This window comes from Ceratotherium simum, chromosome 3 (assembly GCF_057802395.1).
Source record: "Ceratotherium simum simum isolate JZ-2026a chromosome 3, ASM5780239v1, whole genome shotgun sequence".
NCBI lineage: Eukaryota > Metazoa > Chordata > Mammalia > Perissodactyla > Rhinocerotidae > Ceratotherium > Ceratotherium simum.
This window is the reverse complement of record NC_141902.1, coordinates 65334209-65350493: the sequence shown is the minus strand read 5'-3', so window position 1 is coordinate 65350493 and position 16285 is coordinate 65334209. Positions and strand designations below refer to the sequence as shown.

At 39.5% G+C, this 16285-nt stretch overlaps 2 protein-coding genes across 2 annotated transcripts in view; one reads left to right on the top strand and one right to left on the bottom strand.

Annotated features, from left to right (window-relative positions):
- The window catches only part of ARIH1 (ariadne RBR E3 ubiquitin protein ligase 1), a 103625-nt gene extending 101311 nt beyond the window's left edge, over nt 1–2314 (bottom strand). Inside the window, exon 1 of the mRNA XM_004421780.3 lies at nt 1734–2314. Coding sequence (XP_004421837.1) covers nt 1734–2102 — 369 coding nt within the window. The 5' untranslated portion in view covers nt 2103–2314. The remainder of the gene's footprint in view (nt 1–1733) is intronic.
- On the top strand, nt 2012–9097 carry LOC147917595 (uncharacterized). The gene is made up of 2 exons (XM_087428669.1): nt 2012–2884; nt 8732–9097. The coding sequence occupies exon 1, from the start codon at nt 2101–2103 to the stop codon at nt 2782–2784; it is 684 nt and encodes a 227-aa protein (XP_087284795.1). The 5' UTR covers nt 2012–2100; the 3' UTR covers nt 2785–2884; nt 8732–9097.
- The last annotated feature ends 7188 nt before the right edge of the window (nt 9098–16285 follow it).

The following is a 16285-nucleotide window of genomic DNA, read 5'->3' as shown; positions in this document are numbered from 1 at the left end:
CCAAAAGTGACATAAAGAACTCCTAAGATTTGGCCTCAGTGATTAAGACACACCTAAGAGCTGAGAAGGCTGGATGAGATTTAACTACAAAACTATTAACTTAAAAAGTTAAATAATAAATATCCATGAGTTTTTTTAAAGCTAAGTAAAATGCCAATAAGCTAGGTAGCAAGTTCAAAAACATCAAATTTTATACAGTTGTAAATAAGTGAAAAGAGAAGTCAAGGTTTTACTATAAATCCTTGTAATGAAGTTTCTTCAAAAAAAGAAAAGAAAATTTCTCAATGCACTGGCCTAAGAAGTCAACTGTCATATTTTTAGGGTCAGAAAAAGAGCAACAAAACTTATCTTTCTTCTACAACCCTTCAAATCTCTTAGACTGCGTTATCTACATGAAAGTTTGAGATTTCCACTCTTTAGTAATAGCACTAGATGGCACCGATTTTTTTTCACTATTATTCAAAACATTGTCTTCAAATAGGCATAAATAGATGGTTCAATTTTCAGAAAAAAAGTGGTGCTTACTAGACAATATTGTAAAAAATCTGTTAATCAGGCAAACTCAACAAGTAGGCAGTGACATACTGCTATTTTGCCAGAGTATTAGCCAGCCAATTTTAAGCAAAAAAAAACCGTAATGACTGACATACAAGAAAGCAATAGTAACTTGCTGCTCATATATATATTTTCTTTCCATGTAACTAGTGTTTTTTGATTCAGTGCTGAATCAAGATTGCATTTTTATTCTTCAATCGAAACCCTGACCCCTCATCACAACTGTTTTTTCCGAAAAAAAAGAAACTTTTGACTTCCTAAAGCTCAAAAATGCAAAATCTGACCCACAAGGTTAAATGAGATGTGGTTAACAAATTAAAACAAGCCTAACTTACTAACCACGAAATAGAAATAGAAATTATCAGAGAAAGGAGTCCACAAGCAGAAAGCCTCTACTTTCTAACTCACTATAGTGTCTTGTCCAATATTAGACAATAACACTGAGTTTTGCTGTTGTTTTAGCTGCAAGGCTGGGCATGCAATCTGCACTAACTATTCCAACAGCTTCAAGTAAGTCATATGCTACAACTAGAAAAAGTAGCAGTTAAGTCCCAAACAGCAAAGAGGTAGAGATGCAAGAAGCCTCACCATCAGAAAAGAAGACCCATCAGCACCTCTTCCGAGAAATAATTCCCCTCCCCCACCTTTAAGTAGGCACTTAAGACTGCCAAGCAGATCCATTTCTTTATTAACTGGTGCCCACTTGGGGCAACCGTACACCAAGCTGCTCTTAGGCCTGCTCTAACCCCTTCCAAAAGTGCTCAAGTGAGACTAAAGGCCGGGGTAACCCTCCTTCGGACCCAGTTCTTTCTGCTCTTCTCCACCGTACCCCCCCCTCTTCGCCCCGCCTCTGTAGGCGCTCCTCCGGCCAGAGGAAGGACACTGGGCCCAGGGACCGGCAGGAATTGCCCGCAAGAGAAATCTTAGGCGGCAGGAGGCCTCCGCCATAGCGCGACCTGGAAAGCACCGCCCCCAGCGCACCTTCCCACCCCCGGCTAATCGGCGAATGTCTGCTTTCGACACCCTCTATCCCCAGCAGAGGCAGCGGAGGAGACAGGGCCGGGAGGCACCGGGCTGGGCTGCGCACTAGGCCCAGGCCTGCCCCTCGGGGCCGCGCGGGCCGCCCGAGTCCGCTCCCCGGTCCGGCCCCCTCAAGCCAGCGCGGCGGCCACCCTCACCTGGATGACCTCGTTGACCTCCCGGATACATTCCACCATGTGCTGCAGAATCTGCTCGGCCGTGAGCACCTCGTAGCGGTAATCCTCCTCCTGCTCGTGCCCCGGCCCGCCGCCGCCGCCACCGCCGCCACCGCCACCGCCGGGCCCCAGAGCGCTGCCACCGCCGCCGCCCGTCTCCCCGCACAGCAGTCCGTCCCGCTCCCCGCCGACGCCCAGCCCGGGCTCCACCAGCTCCACCTCGCCCAGATCCAGGTTATCATCGTCCGGCTCGTCCTCGTCTTCGTCCTCCTCCTCCTCGGCGCCGCTGTCCTCCTCGCTGCACTCTTCGTCCTCGTCGAACTCGTAGTTGTAGCCCTCGTCCGAGTCCATGGCGCGACGCGCGGGGGCCCGGCGGACGCTGGCCCTGAGGCGGGGAGAGGGCGGGGACGCCGAGGCCCCGGCTCTCGCTCCGGCTCCGGCTGATGTCCGGACGCAGGCCTGGCTCCGGCCCCGCGGGCCGCGGCTCCTCCCCGGGCGCGGCGGTTGGCGGTTGGCGGCTGGCGGCTGGCGGCGGCGGGGAGGGCGCGGAGGAGGGAGGGAGGGAGCGAGGGGGCCGCTTGCCGCCCGCCCCAGTCAGACGCGGCTCCTCTCCGGCCTCCGAGAGAAAACAGTCCCCAGCGCCACCTCCACGGCCGCTGCTACCGCTCCTGAGCCAACAAAGGGGCGTGCGTCACCGCGTCGCGCTGCGTCGTCGCGTCACTCCTCTTGGCGTCACCGCGCCCCGCCCCGCTGCCCCTGCGTGGAGTTCGGGGAGACCCCACAGCCCGGCATGGCCGTGGGAGCGCGGCCGCGAGAATTGGCTACTGGGTTCCAGCTGTTGTGGCTCTGTGGGTGGCACCAGTGGACCCAGTACTTGAGGAGGCTACGGGCTTCTGGTCACCGAAAGAGGGGGCCCTGGGTCGCCTGGGTGGTTGTTTTTGCCCCAGGCCATAGGGATCCAGCCCCCTCACGCAATCCATTGGGGAAGGCGGCCTTCCCCCCGGGCCGTAGAGACACTTCCCGCCCGCCCTAGAGTAATTCCGGGAAGACCTGGGCTCTTGAGCTAAAATTCCTGTTGTCCGGGCTGCTAAATGGAAATCTGTTTTATGCAGAACCTCTAAACTTTGTGACAGGTAAACTTTAAGTAGTTCGTCTGATTCTTTACACTGGTACAGAGGAGCAATGGTTTTTAAGTCGCCCGTAGTGACGTCATTTTAAAGAAGCGTTTCCTGAACTGAGCTCAACAAGCACCTATTGAAGGCACTAAACAATGTAAACAGTCATAGCTTTCCTTAATTGAGCACTGTGTAAGGGCTTTACGTATGTTATTGCTCATCTTCACGGAGCCACAGTACCCATTTTATACCTGAGGCTCAAAGGAAATGGACTTGACCAAGACCACAGAACTTGCCCTAGTTTAGCCACTGAGTGACCTGAAACATCAATCACAAAAATGTTTTATAAGGCATGATATGTATTATATACTACATAGTATATAAAATGTATTATAATACAACACAACACAGGCAATAACAGAAATATCTACAAGGACCAAATATAGCAGAGAGAGAGTGCGGGTCTCTTATCTGGAAGTGTGTTCTGTGAGCTGAGTGTTGATGGATGGCCAGGAGTTCAACAGAGAAAGAGCATGGTCTTTCAGAGAAAGAAGGTGGTTTAGCCTGAGAGAATAACAGAAGCAAGAGCACAGTAGGTGTAAAATAGTTTAGTTTGGGGAGCTTAAAGTACAAGGAGGGTAAATGACAAAGTATTAGGCAAGTTAGGGGCCAGGACAGTAGAAGTATTTTATGGCTTTCTAAGAGTGGACTTAAATCTTTGTAAGTAGGACAGGAAAGCCAGAGAAGTGTTTTGAAGGAAGAAGAGGATGAGAAAGCTCCCTCTTGGGATAACTTGAAGGATTGGCTAGATTGGAAATCTTTTAGAATCTGAATCCCTAATTTACTAATAAATCTTACTGTTCAACCTACATATTCCCTTTGGAAATTGATTTTGAAAAGTGAAAACTTCCTTTATAATGTAAGTAAGGCTCTACTAATTTGTTCATTTTGTAAATTTTTGAATAATCAGATTTCTTAAAATAATCTTAGGTTTTGCATTTAAAGCTTTTAATATCAATGCTGGTAGGTCTTAGTCCTTTGATCCTGTTTCTATTTAGCAATTCTAGGTTGTCACAACTGGGGCAAGCTAAGGAAATTAGCAATCCTTCTCTCTATCCCATCCCTATTGTTGTATACCTACGAAAAAATTCAGTAACACTTGTCAATACCCTAAATTCTTTTGCCCCACCTTTGTTTTTATTGTACCCCTGCCTTGAATGAACTCTACCATCCATATGCTCCCCTTTGATATGGGAGCAGCTGACCACTGTTGGAGAAATTTGCATAATCACATGCATTCTATTATTAAATTCCAATCACCAAGCACAACTGAACCTTCAACACCACCCAGCAATCCTGTTATACTTTCCTGAATTGTTCTCCCACTCTAGACAACCCTTTCAAACCTTCACCAGTTTTCTCAAACCCCCTACCTTGCCCTTCCAAATCCTCTCAAAGTAGATGATTTTACATCACAGAGAAATTTGAAATCATAAAGACCAATGTGACTGAAGCATGCTGAGCAAAGAAGAGAATGTTAAGGGATAAAGTCAGAGAAGGCAGATCAAAGCAGAACGTTAGTAGGGCCCTGTAGGCCATGTTAAGAAGTTTACACTATTGCAATGGGAAGCATTAAAGAGTTTTAAGCAGAAGAATGAAACAATGTGATGTGTTTTTTAAAAAATAGCTATGGCTACTTTGTGGAGAATGGACTGCAAAAGCAAAGACCAATACTGAGGAGGCTATCTCAGTAGTCCAGGTGAATAATGATAATGGCTTGGACTAGAGTTTTGACGGGGGCGATGATGAGAAGTGGTCAGATTCAGGTATAATTTTAAAGTGGAGCCAACAGATTTGCTGATGATTTGACTGGGGTTGATAGAGGAATCAAGGATGCCTACCAGATTTGGGGCTTGAGCAGCTGGGTGGATGATGGTGCCATTTATTGAAACATGTTAAATTTGAGATGATTGTTAGACTTGAGGTAGAGATGTTGAGTGGGAAGTTCCAAATACTAATGTGCAAGATTGAAGGTCAGGAGAAGTTAGGGCTGGAGATCGTATCTCACCAGAGTTCATGTCAACAATATTGAGAAGTAGCCCAGGCTAAAGGTTAAGATCTTACGCTTTGGAGGAGACAGAGTTGAATTTGCCCCTGCCCATCCAGTTGCTGTCTATAACCTTGAGCAAGTTACTGAACCTCTCTGAGCTTCACTTTGGAGGATTATAATTCCTATTCTCATAGGGTTATATGTGAGTATCAAATGAAATCATGTATTTAAAGCACTTGACACAGTGCCTGGCACATAGTTAAGTACTCATGAAATTAGAACTTTAAAAAAGTGTCATAAGTCACCCTATATCTTGTGGGGAAAACTATGTATAGCCAATTGGATTTATAACCTTTTAATTGATTTTATTTTAATTACACATGTAGGTCCATGGCCTGTGTCATCCCCATTTTCTAGGGAGGAAAATTGGTCTGCTTTTTTCTCAGAAACCTTCTCCATAGTCTCATGGCTTCTTTTTTGGACAATATCATGCAATATCATAGTGCTTCTGACTTTTTAGGTGTTCTATTCATGGATAAACCTTCATAACAGATTTTCAGCAACACTCATTCCACTGATATTTTGGAAATTATCTTTGAATCGGGTTAGGTTATAGTGCTATTAAAGGAATCCAGTGTAACAACTTCTCTCTGGCCCCAAATTGGCCGAGGGATGACCCACATACAATGTTTTTTCAAATGACTTGATCTTAAAGATATTGTCTGTGTTACTGCTTTCTCAGCTATGGTCATTACCAGGTAGAAGTACAGTAGTCTGTAAACAACAACAGAACAAGGTCCTTGGAAAAGAGAATAGGCAAATTAATATTTCCTTGGTGCCAAAAGAATCACTGTTAGTAATCAGGTACTCCCATTGTCCCCATGTCCTAAGAAGGTCAAAAAATATTAGTACACATTTATTAAATATCTACTCATGGAGCAAAACTCCATAAATATTTGTATGCTTATCAAATGGTTATGAACGAAATTCCAACAGGAAGACTATGTAAGTGCTTTTCAGATAAATAGAAATTAAAATAGCACTGGAATTTTTCTAAGGGCAGATAATAGAGCTGTAAGCTATGGAAAATCCTCTAATAATGGCAGGGCTCTAGGGTTACCAACTGTCCCAGTTGGCATGGAACAGAGGTTTCCTGGGGTGTGGAATTTTTAGTGCTAAAACTGGGAAATCTCAGGCAAACTGGGATGGTTGGTCACCTTACAAGCACCCCACCAAAAATTCTTATATGATGTAATTCAAACACTGTTTGATAACTAAATGGAAAGAAATTGCTTTTTGTCATTTTGTTTATCAAATGTGTTTTAATGCAGCATTTTTTGCTTTTTAAAAAAATGTTTTATTGGTTTCTGTTTTACCAGGCAGGAGGTAAGAGAATTAAATTTTAATTTTAATATAAATTGAATTTAAAATTAAATTTTAATTTTAATATAAATTGAATTTAAAATTAAATTTTACCAAAAGTTCAAAGAGAGATACTAATAAGCTAATTGAGTACTTTGCATTTCTTTAAAAACATGGCCGGCCCAGTGGCATAAGCGGTTAAGTGCTCGTGCTCCGTTGCAGTGGCCCAGGGTTCGCAGGTTCGGATCCCAGGCGCGCATCGACACACTGCTTGTCGAGCCATGCTGTGGTGGCGTCCCATATAAAGTGAGGAAGATGGGCACAGATGTTAGTTCAGGGCCAGTCTTCCTCAGAAAAAAAGAGGAGGAATGGCATCAGATGTTAGCTCAGGGCTGATCTTCCTCACCAAAAAAAAAAAAAAATCTGTGTGCTTCAAATTTTGTTACAAACAACAATTAAGTGTTACATCATTGCTGAGAGGTAGATCTTACCACACCAGTTCTATGTGGTAAATAATAATAAGGCTTAGAGAAACTAAGGTTATTGCCTCATTAGAAGTATGGTAGAGATAGTAATGACCAAAAATAAAACGTGAGATTTCTTTTTTTGTGTGTGTGTGTGAGGAAGATCAGCCCTGAGCTAACATCCATGCTAATCCTCCTCTTTTTGCTGAGGAAGACCAGTTCTGAGCTAACATCTATTGCCAATCCTCCTCCTTTTTTTTTTCGCCCAAAGCCCCAGTAGATAGTTGTATGTCATAGTCGCACATCCTTCTAGTTGCTGTATGTGGGACGCGGCCTCGGCATGGCCAGAGAAGTGGTGCGTAGGTGCGCACCGGGATCCGAACCCCGGGCCGCGAGTAGCAGAGCGCGCGCACCTAACCGCTAAGCCACAGGGCCGTCCCAGAACGTGAGATTTCTGACTACAGCCCTTTCTCTAAGATATCTTCTACCTTATCTTTCTTCTAGAATACAAGGTCTATAGACTTTATTATTGAACCTGAGATGTTGTACAAGTAATTATCTATAATGTATGGTAAGATAATGCTGGAACCAGAAGTCGAGTATGTGCCCTCATACAGTTAGACAAATGTGCAGAACCATAGTGTCTATGTTCCCCATAATTGCAAGACACATTTATTTGGCCTAAATGTGTGCTTATCCTCCAGCAAAAAATAGCAGATGATCACCTCCCAAAAGTGAATATATATTTGTCCTAATGACTTAACCACTTGAAGAAAAAAGTATTTTCATAACAGAAGTTTGCAAAAGAAATGCTTCTCTGTGGTTCACAGTATCTGGAGTTTATTGTGTTGCCTTACAAATGTATTTGAGGGAATGGATGAATCAATGGGCAAAAAGTGAGCAAATATATTATCGAGTGTCTACTATATGCCAGAGTAGGTGCATGTACATTTTGAATTTACTCCTTATGATCTTGTGAAGTTGAATTCTTAACTTCATTTTATAGATGAGGAAAAAAGCTCAAAGATGAAAGGTAATTTGCCAAAGTTCACAACAGATGGCAGAGCTTTGATTCAAATCCAAGTTTTCAGAGTTCAAATTCACTGTTTTTTCATTACAATTCTCAGTAATTGTAATAAGACCTTATTCTTGTTCTAAAAAGTGCCTTTGTATTTGTTATAATAGAGTAATTGCTATCAAGCCTACTGTTTTCCAGATTGGCAGCGTAAACATTGACTGTATGCAATGTTTGTTCTTCTGGGAAATAGATAATAAGAATAGAGTAGTGAACAAATATATCTGTTATCCTCTATTCACATAGTCCCACTTTATTCTTGTAGATACAACCTTAGTATTTTTAATGAAAACTTAAAATACATAACTCACAGTTTTTTGGTCAACCAACCAATAGTTATTTATTAGTATCTACTCAGTGCAAAGCACCTCTCTAGGCATTCTGGAGCAATAAAAAAGAAGAACCCTGCCATCTCAGAAATCATAATTTATTTAAGGGAAAGAGACTTAAATTAAAAGAAAAAGCTAATTATAAAAATGGTGGTTGCAGTTGAAGAGATGTCACAAACCAAGAATGGCACCGATGGTAAGTGCCAAAAGAGTTTAAAGGGGAAAGAAGTCACTAGACTGAGGTGTTCTAAGAAAGCATTATATGCTGGACTTTCTCATACCTCCATGCCTTTGCATCTGCTGTTCCCTCTGCCTGACATCCTTCCCACCCACAACTAAATCATATGCTTTAAGACTACTTTTTTTTTCAAGCCATTCCAAACCTGGCACTTGATGCCTACAACATGAGTTGCCTGTGTATCTCCCATTCCTAACAAATTTCCAAGCTTTTGATAATGTTAGAATGAATTAATATAAACCTAAAGCTATAAACTAATAGACATTTATTGTCTTCTTCCCTTAAAATGTGTTGAATCTTGCCAACATTATATCAACATTGGTGTTCTTACCTGTTACTTCTTCTAGGTCTCCGTGAAAACTTGAAGCTTGTGTGGAAGACGAGGAGGGGGCCTGATGTGCATGTCCTCCACGGCACCCCTTGTCTAGGGTTTCTCTAGGGCAAATGCCCATCTCACCTCTCACATCCCCAGTGGTACCTCAGCCTTTAATATACTTCATGGCAAGACAGGATTGATGTTGGAATTCAACAGATTGGACACAAGTGATACAATGCAGCCTAGTTATGAATGTGTAAAGGACTGCAGCAAGGAACAAAAAAGAAATGACTTAAGGACCTGAAGATTGGAGTGACCAAGGGAACCCAGAAAACAGCAGCATCTGATGGGTCCAACTAACCCCCAAGCTTTCAGAAATGAAAAAGCTTTTTCTTTATTTTCTTTGTTTGTTTCTTTCTTGGTTTTTTGTTTTTCATTTGTTTTGTTTAAGACAATACTAAGACTTAAAAGGCATAGTCACCTCTTCCAGCTCCAGGAACCAGATGCCACTCCTTACGGTTATTTTGCAATGTGGCAAGAACCGGTTCTTCAATTCTGTCTTTCCAACTATCCCCTCACAGACATCATCCGTAAATAATAATAGAGGGCTTGTGATACATGACTTCTTGTCCAGGATTCTTTATGAGCTACCTCACATTTCGCTTTCATGAAAAGATAATTTAACATGCTGGATGCATGGCTTGACACACTCGAATGCTGAAGCACTGAACAGAGTTCCCATTTTAAAGAGTTTGAAAGGTCAATAAAATAATAAAAATCATTACATTGTATCTAAATGTTATTAAAATGTAATAGCCCCAAAAAGTTATACTATAGTTATTGACTGGTATATTTTTTTACATAAAGCAAAGCTGAGTATACATAGATACATTTTTTGTGAATGATAAACTGCATGTATGAGTTATGAGCCTTTGTTTTCTTTTAGGATTGAATGTGGGAGGTTGCAGATAGAGAGGGTCAGATAGAGGGATGTTGTGCCAAAGTGAATATTCTGACTCAGCAAACTTTGAGAGGCACTATAGCCAGAAGCCCCACTTATTAAGTATATGACTTTTGGCAAGTTACTTAACCTCTTAAGAGCCTGTTTTCCCATATAAGAAAAAATAGGAATAATAATAGGATTTTCTTCACTGGGTTGTAATGATTAACTTACTTAATGTAAAGGACTAATTATGTTATCATTATTGACACAGAAAATGTACAGTGTTTTGTTTCAGAACTGAGAATATAAAAAGATGATTATTCAGTCAATTTTAAAGCATTTGAAGAGTACAGACCATTATTCATTTGTCAAATTGTTGAAAAATGTTGCTGTGCTCTTCTTGTATGCCTGTATTTTTATTGGTTAATTCAGCAAGTTGATTGTTTACCAACAGTATGTCAGGCACTGTACTAGATGTTGAGAATAAGAAGATAAACAAAGTCATTTCAGCTCTCAAGATGCTCACAGACTAGTGAGGGAAACAGACATGTAAACCATTAATTACATTATAATATGATAAGTACTATAGTGAAGTATGATCTGAATGTTAGAGGAGCAAGAAGTTAGGCATTTCAGTGTGGGAGGTAGACAGGGTGTTATGGAGGGGGAGGTGTGGCCTGAGCTGAGTATTGGAGGAAAAACAAATAATATTCTGGAAAGAGGGAGTATGTATGTGCATATATGTATGAAAGAATATGGCATATTTGAACCATGGCCTGTTTGTGGAACTGCCAATAGGTCAACATGCTTGAAATTTAGGGTGTATATAAGACTATTAGAAATGCCCTTGTTGGGCCGGCCCCGTGGCTTGGCGGTTAAGTGCGTGCGCTCTGCTGCTGGCGGCCCGGGTTCGGATCCCGGGATCGCACCGACGCACTGCTTCTCCGGCCATGCTGAGGCCGCGTCCCACGTACAGCAACTGGAAGGATGTGCAGCTATGACAGACAACTATCTACTGGGGCGTTGGGGGAAAAATAAATAAATAAAATCTTTAAAAAAAGAAATGCCCTTGTCCCTTCTCTATACCCTCACTATATTCCCTTCCCTTTTCCCATTCTTTTTTTATCCTCTCTCCCCTTCCTCCTTAGGTTACTTGGCTGAAGTTTCCATAGCTTGCAAATGGTAGAGCTAGAAATCAAAGCCCTCCTTCATCTCTCTATCCCCAGAGTGCTCCTCCTGCTGTGCTACTTTGAAGATTTTTCACTCTTTTAAGAAAGTTTGTCATTATTTTCCTAGGATTTTTGTGAGACAGACTATGTCAAGTTGCTTGCTTTACTAAACTAATTTTGATCATTGCATTTGGATATATGGGACAATAGGATGGGTACAAGGAAGGGAAGATGTGTTCCATATTAATTCAATTCAATTACATTTACTGAATGCAATTGGACATAAACCATTGTATTAGGTATTATGGAAAATAGAAAACAGGTTACATTTCCTATCCTTAAGAAGCTTACAATCTAATACAGGAAATAATACAGGAAAAACTCTAATACAGGACAGCTCATCTAACAGCTGTCTCTTAAGCTTAGCACTAGGGCAGGGTTTCTCAACTTTTTTTTTTTCGTTACCAGTCCCTAAGGAACATTTTTAGACGTTTTAATCCTAATAACCTCCCCCCAGGAAATTTTAATACCACAGATATATTGCACAGCTATTTATGTACTGTATGTAAATCTATGCTTTATACATAAAAACGGTACATTTTTTTTCACACACACCCCCACCAAGAACCAATTTTTGCCTCCTTGGGGGCAATATTGCCCATGTTGAGAATGTATGCACTAGGCTAAGGCTATCACTTTCATAATCTAAGGATTGGCAGTCAAATTCAAGTTTCAGAATTTTGGTAAATATCTACCAATTATTAAATATAATCTAAAAATTAAATTTCCTAAGTTAAAAATAAAACCCACACATTAGAACAAAAAATAAAATAATTGTGTATATTCATACTTGTGTGGCTGAGCTCAAGGCTGCCATATTGTGCAATTCCAGGGGAGTATATTCACAATATAGTCTGTATGATGGGAAAGGAAGGAGAGAATGGAAAATAATTTGAAGCTATAACTGTGATGTGGTCGAAAGAGAAACTCAAGTTCATAAATGATTTCAACTTCGGCCCGCTCTAATCATCTTAAACTTTTCCTGACATTCTTGTCCTGTACAGAATTATGTGTTTGTCCTCTGCAATATGTAATTAATTCTCTGTGAATGCTTAATTCACTCACATATTAATTTATATACAGGCCGGAAGTGTATACCAACCAGAAAATTCACAGCGTACACACATTCGTTTTAGTCCTCAATCTAGAACTAAGAGTACAAATGCTCTGCTAATTTTTACTCCATATAAACGTTCTTTACAAATCGGTTTATCAAAGCTGAAGTACCCATCCCAGGACAATACTGAATTCTCCTGGCCTATATGCCAAGGTACTGAGGGAGGTCTCCAGCCGACAGCCTGTGAGGAACTGAATGCTTAGCAAGGAACTGAAAGCGTTGGTTCAAACGTCGAGGAGCTAAATCCTGCCAACAACCAAGTGAGCGAGCTTGGAAGAGAATCTTCCTGCAGTCAAGCATTCAGTGAGATTGCAGCCCTGGCCAAACCTTGTTTGCATCTTTGTGAAAGATCCTGAGACAGAAGACTGGGCTAAGCCACACCCAGATTCTGACCCACAGATACTCTGAAATAATAAATGTTTGTTGTTGTTGTTGTTTTAAATTGAATTCTCCTTCAACCAAAATATCTCCTTTTAAATGATTAACTGTTCAATAGGTGCCAGAATAATTGGTTAGATTCTACCTGCTATACACTACCTTAGAACTTGGCACTTCTTCATAGCATTCATCAAACAGGTATAATATCTGTCTTCTCTCTGAGTTGGTAAGTTACATAAGGGTGGAGACTATTCTTGTCATGTTTATTACTGTAGACTACTTATATAACACAGTTTTCAGTATTTACAAGGTATATAATGAATAAGGTAAAGATTTGACTTAATTTGTTTCCTCATTTGTTCTTTCTACCAAATTAGATCCTTACCTTACATCATATATCAAAATAAAATCCAGACAAATTAAATATTTAAGTATAAGGAAATAAAACATAAAATTAGTAGAAGAAATATTGGTGAATAATTAATCATCTGGGAGTGGGAAAAGCCTCATCAAGGATAGTACCAATGGCAATATCTATAAAGCAAAAGATTAATAATTTCAACTTTCAAATTTGAAGCTTCTTTCTATAAAAACAATATCATAAATAAAAGACAAAAACAAACTGAGAAAAACATTTGGAACATATATGACAAAGGGTTATTTATCTTTAACGTCTAAAAACCTCACATGAATTAAGAAGAAACATACATATATACACATACTAGTGTGTTTGGGGGATGGCAGAGACATAAACTGAAACACAAATGTCCAATAGATGACAAAAGAAGGTCAACTTTATTAGTAATTGAAATGGAAATTAACAAGATTCCATTTTCACCTATCAAAATGGTAGAGATTTTAATAAAATACCAATACTGATTTTGATGGGAAAGAAGCAGAGACAGTATGACAACTTGTAGGAGTACAAATTGGTACAGCTTTTCTAGAGGGCAATTTATAAGCAAGAAAAATCTTAAGATGAGCATATCCTTTGATCCAGCAATAGTTCTTCTAGTAACTTAACCTAAAGAAATTTGTACCAAAATCTAGCTGCAAAAATGTTCAGGGAATGAATTGGTTAAACAAATTATAATATAAAATAAAAAACTATGCTACCACTTAAAATAATATTGTAGAAAAATATGAATTGATTTGGAAAGATGGTCATGATATGTGGTTAAATGGGGGGAAAAAGGCAGTTAAAAAGCAGTGTTAGAGGATGGTCCTAAGGTATGTGCATTTGTGTAAGCAGAAAGAAAGCAAATTAAAGAATTTTAAAAACTTTATTAAGTTTTAACTTACATATCATAAAATTCATCATTTTAAGTGGTGCATTTCAATCATTTTAATTGAAAAAATTGAATGGTGGCACCATTCAATTATTTTAAATAAGTTTACACAGTTGTGCAACCATCACATTTCAGTTAAAGGGATTTTTATTATTTACCTATATTTTCTTATGCTTCTACAATAGGTATGTAGAACTCATAGTTTTTAAACTCAAATCCTTCCTTTATTACTGACTTCTCCAAAACAGAAAAGGCAAACACGAAATGTCAAAATAATTATAATAGTAGTTAAAAGGTTTTCCAAAGAACGAAAAAGGGAGCAAGCAAATACACTTTAATGCTTAGAGGGATTGCAGACTCACAGAGATTGAAGGACCTGCTTTCAGTGTGTGTAAGTTTGCCTATTTGCAAAAGGGCTTTTCTCTTTTATCCCCACCTGCCCTCTCTCTCTCTGACCTTGCTGATCCTCTCAACGTATTTCAGCTTAAAGGAGTAAGGAGTTTTAGTTCTGGAGCTACTAAAATTCCTAATTCAACCTTAATTCTTAAAAGTAAATAGAATTACACTTGATAAACAAAGGGAAAAATGAAATCAAGAAATAAATAGGAACATGGAATCAGAAGAAAAATGATAATGGAATATGCTTTTTCAAAGATCAACATGTAATAACCAATTGCCATTGTTGTGGAAACTATACGATAGGTACTGAACGAACATTGATTTCCTGAGCAAAATCACAATCATTTTTCACCTTTAAACATCTTATGCCATCATTGAGAGATCAGATCTAAAAATGCCAGATAAATAGGAATAAGATTTGAAATTTTTAAAACTTTTATCCTACCCAAACATATTTTGCTTTACAGTAATAGAAATAGAACACGTACTTGCGACTCACTGTTAGTATGTAAGCTAGTGCTAGAATAAATATGAAAATATGGAACAGGAGGGTAAAATGCCAAAGCCCTTCCACCTCACGAAAAAATAATATCCAAAGATACATTTTTCACACAATAGGATCATTGAATATTATGAAATGAGATATTAGTTATCTCTACTTCAATCTCTTTATTTTATGAATGAGAAAATTAGAAGATTATGATTTGCCCATGGTGATATTATTAGCTAGTCAATATCAAAAAACTTAAATTAAAACCCTCATCTCTTTCTTCTGAATCTACTGCTTCTTCCTTTAATCCTTGCTCTTATGGGAGGCAATATAGTAGATACAAGCTCTGGAATCAAAGCGTTTGGTTTCAAATCCTGGGTCACCACCTCACTAGCTATGTAGTCTTGGGTAAGTCACTTAATCTTTCTGGGTCTCATCTGTTCTCATAGTAAGTTCTATTAGTGGAGGAAGATTGAGATATTACTGTAGTGTGTGAAGATTGAGATATTACTGTAAAATGCTTAATACAGGGCCTGGCACATTGTATGGATTCAATAAACATTAGTTATTTATTATTCAGTGTAAATAAAGTTTTTAAATGATAACATGATAGTCAGGAGAGTGACAAAAATTGCGGAACAAGGGGTCAAAGAAGTTGAACTTCTGTGTGGAGATGTAGAAGAGAGATAAGGGAATGGGGTGGAGAGGGAAAGTATGAGTCAGGGAGTAAGGTAGGATTGAGTTAGAGCAAGATCCAGACGGAAACTGGATCATAGGAGAATTTTAAATAAATAATGGACCAAAATCTCTGTAGAGATCTGGGCTACAATGGAATTGTGAGCCTCTGAGTCTTAGTAGGAATAGGCTTCACAGACCATGTTTCCTGAGCCAAGGCATGGCTAGAAATAGCAAGAGATTAAGAAGATGTATTGGGCTTCTTTTGGGAAACCTAGGCAAAAGAGAGACTAACACGTGCACGGACAGAATGAGGCCAACTCATTGGACCAAGAAACACTCTAAGACAACATTTCTATAACCATTAGTTATAAAAAACTAATTCTTTATACTCTTAAAAAGCTAGCCTAAGTATGATGTGGTTTATATTACCCTACCAAACAGTTAAGTCCAGAAAGTTTGGAACTGGAGTCAGAGCCAAAACATTTTCAGGTGGTAGCTATGGGCGTACCCATTTACCGTTGATAAACAAAAAGGCTTTTTTCCAAGTGTTTATGGCATTTTGTCACCACTTTTTCCAGAGAGATTTGTTCAAAGTTACCATAACAGTGACAGCACTCCTAAGGGTTCTATGGACGCAGTCTGGATCCTTTCTTCTGAGATGTCAGTGCTCCATATGCAAAATCTTTAAACTGCAGAGAGTATTGGAAATTAGAATCTTTATAATAAGCTCTTGGTTCCTTAGAATGTTCAAACAAGTGGAATTGACTGGGTTTAGAGCTGGAAGGGACTTGAGAAGTCCCTCATTTTACAGAAGGAGAAACTGAGGTTCAACAGAATAAACTGGCTTGCCTGTCACCATCTAGAACAGAGACTGAGGTAAGGGAACAGACTTGATTTTTTATCTCCTCTCTTCCTTTTAACTGAAAATTTTTATGTATATATAATTTGTTTTATATATACAATTTATTTTTCATCCTTAAAAATGTATACATTTATATATAATTTACGTATAATTTGTATAATTATTTTTACCTTTAAAATTATATATTTATTTATATCTAA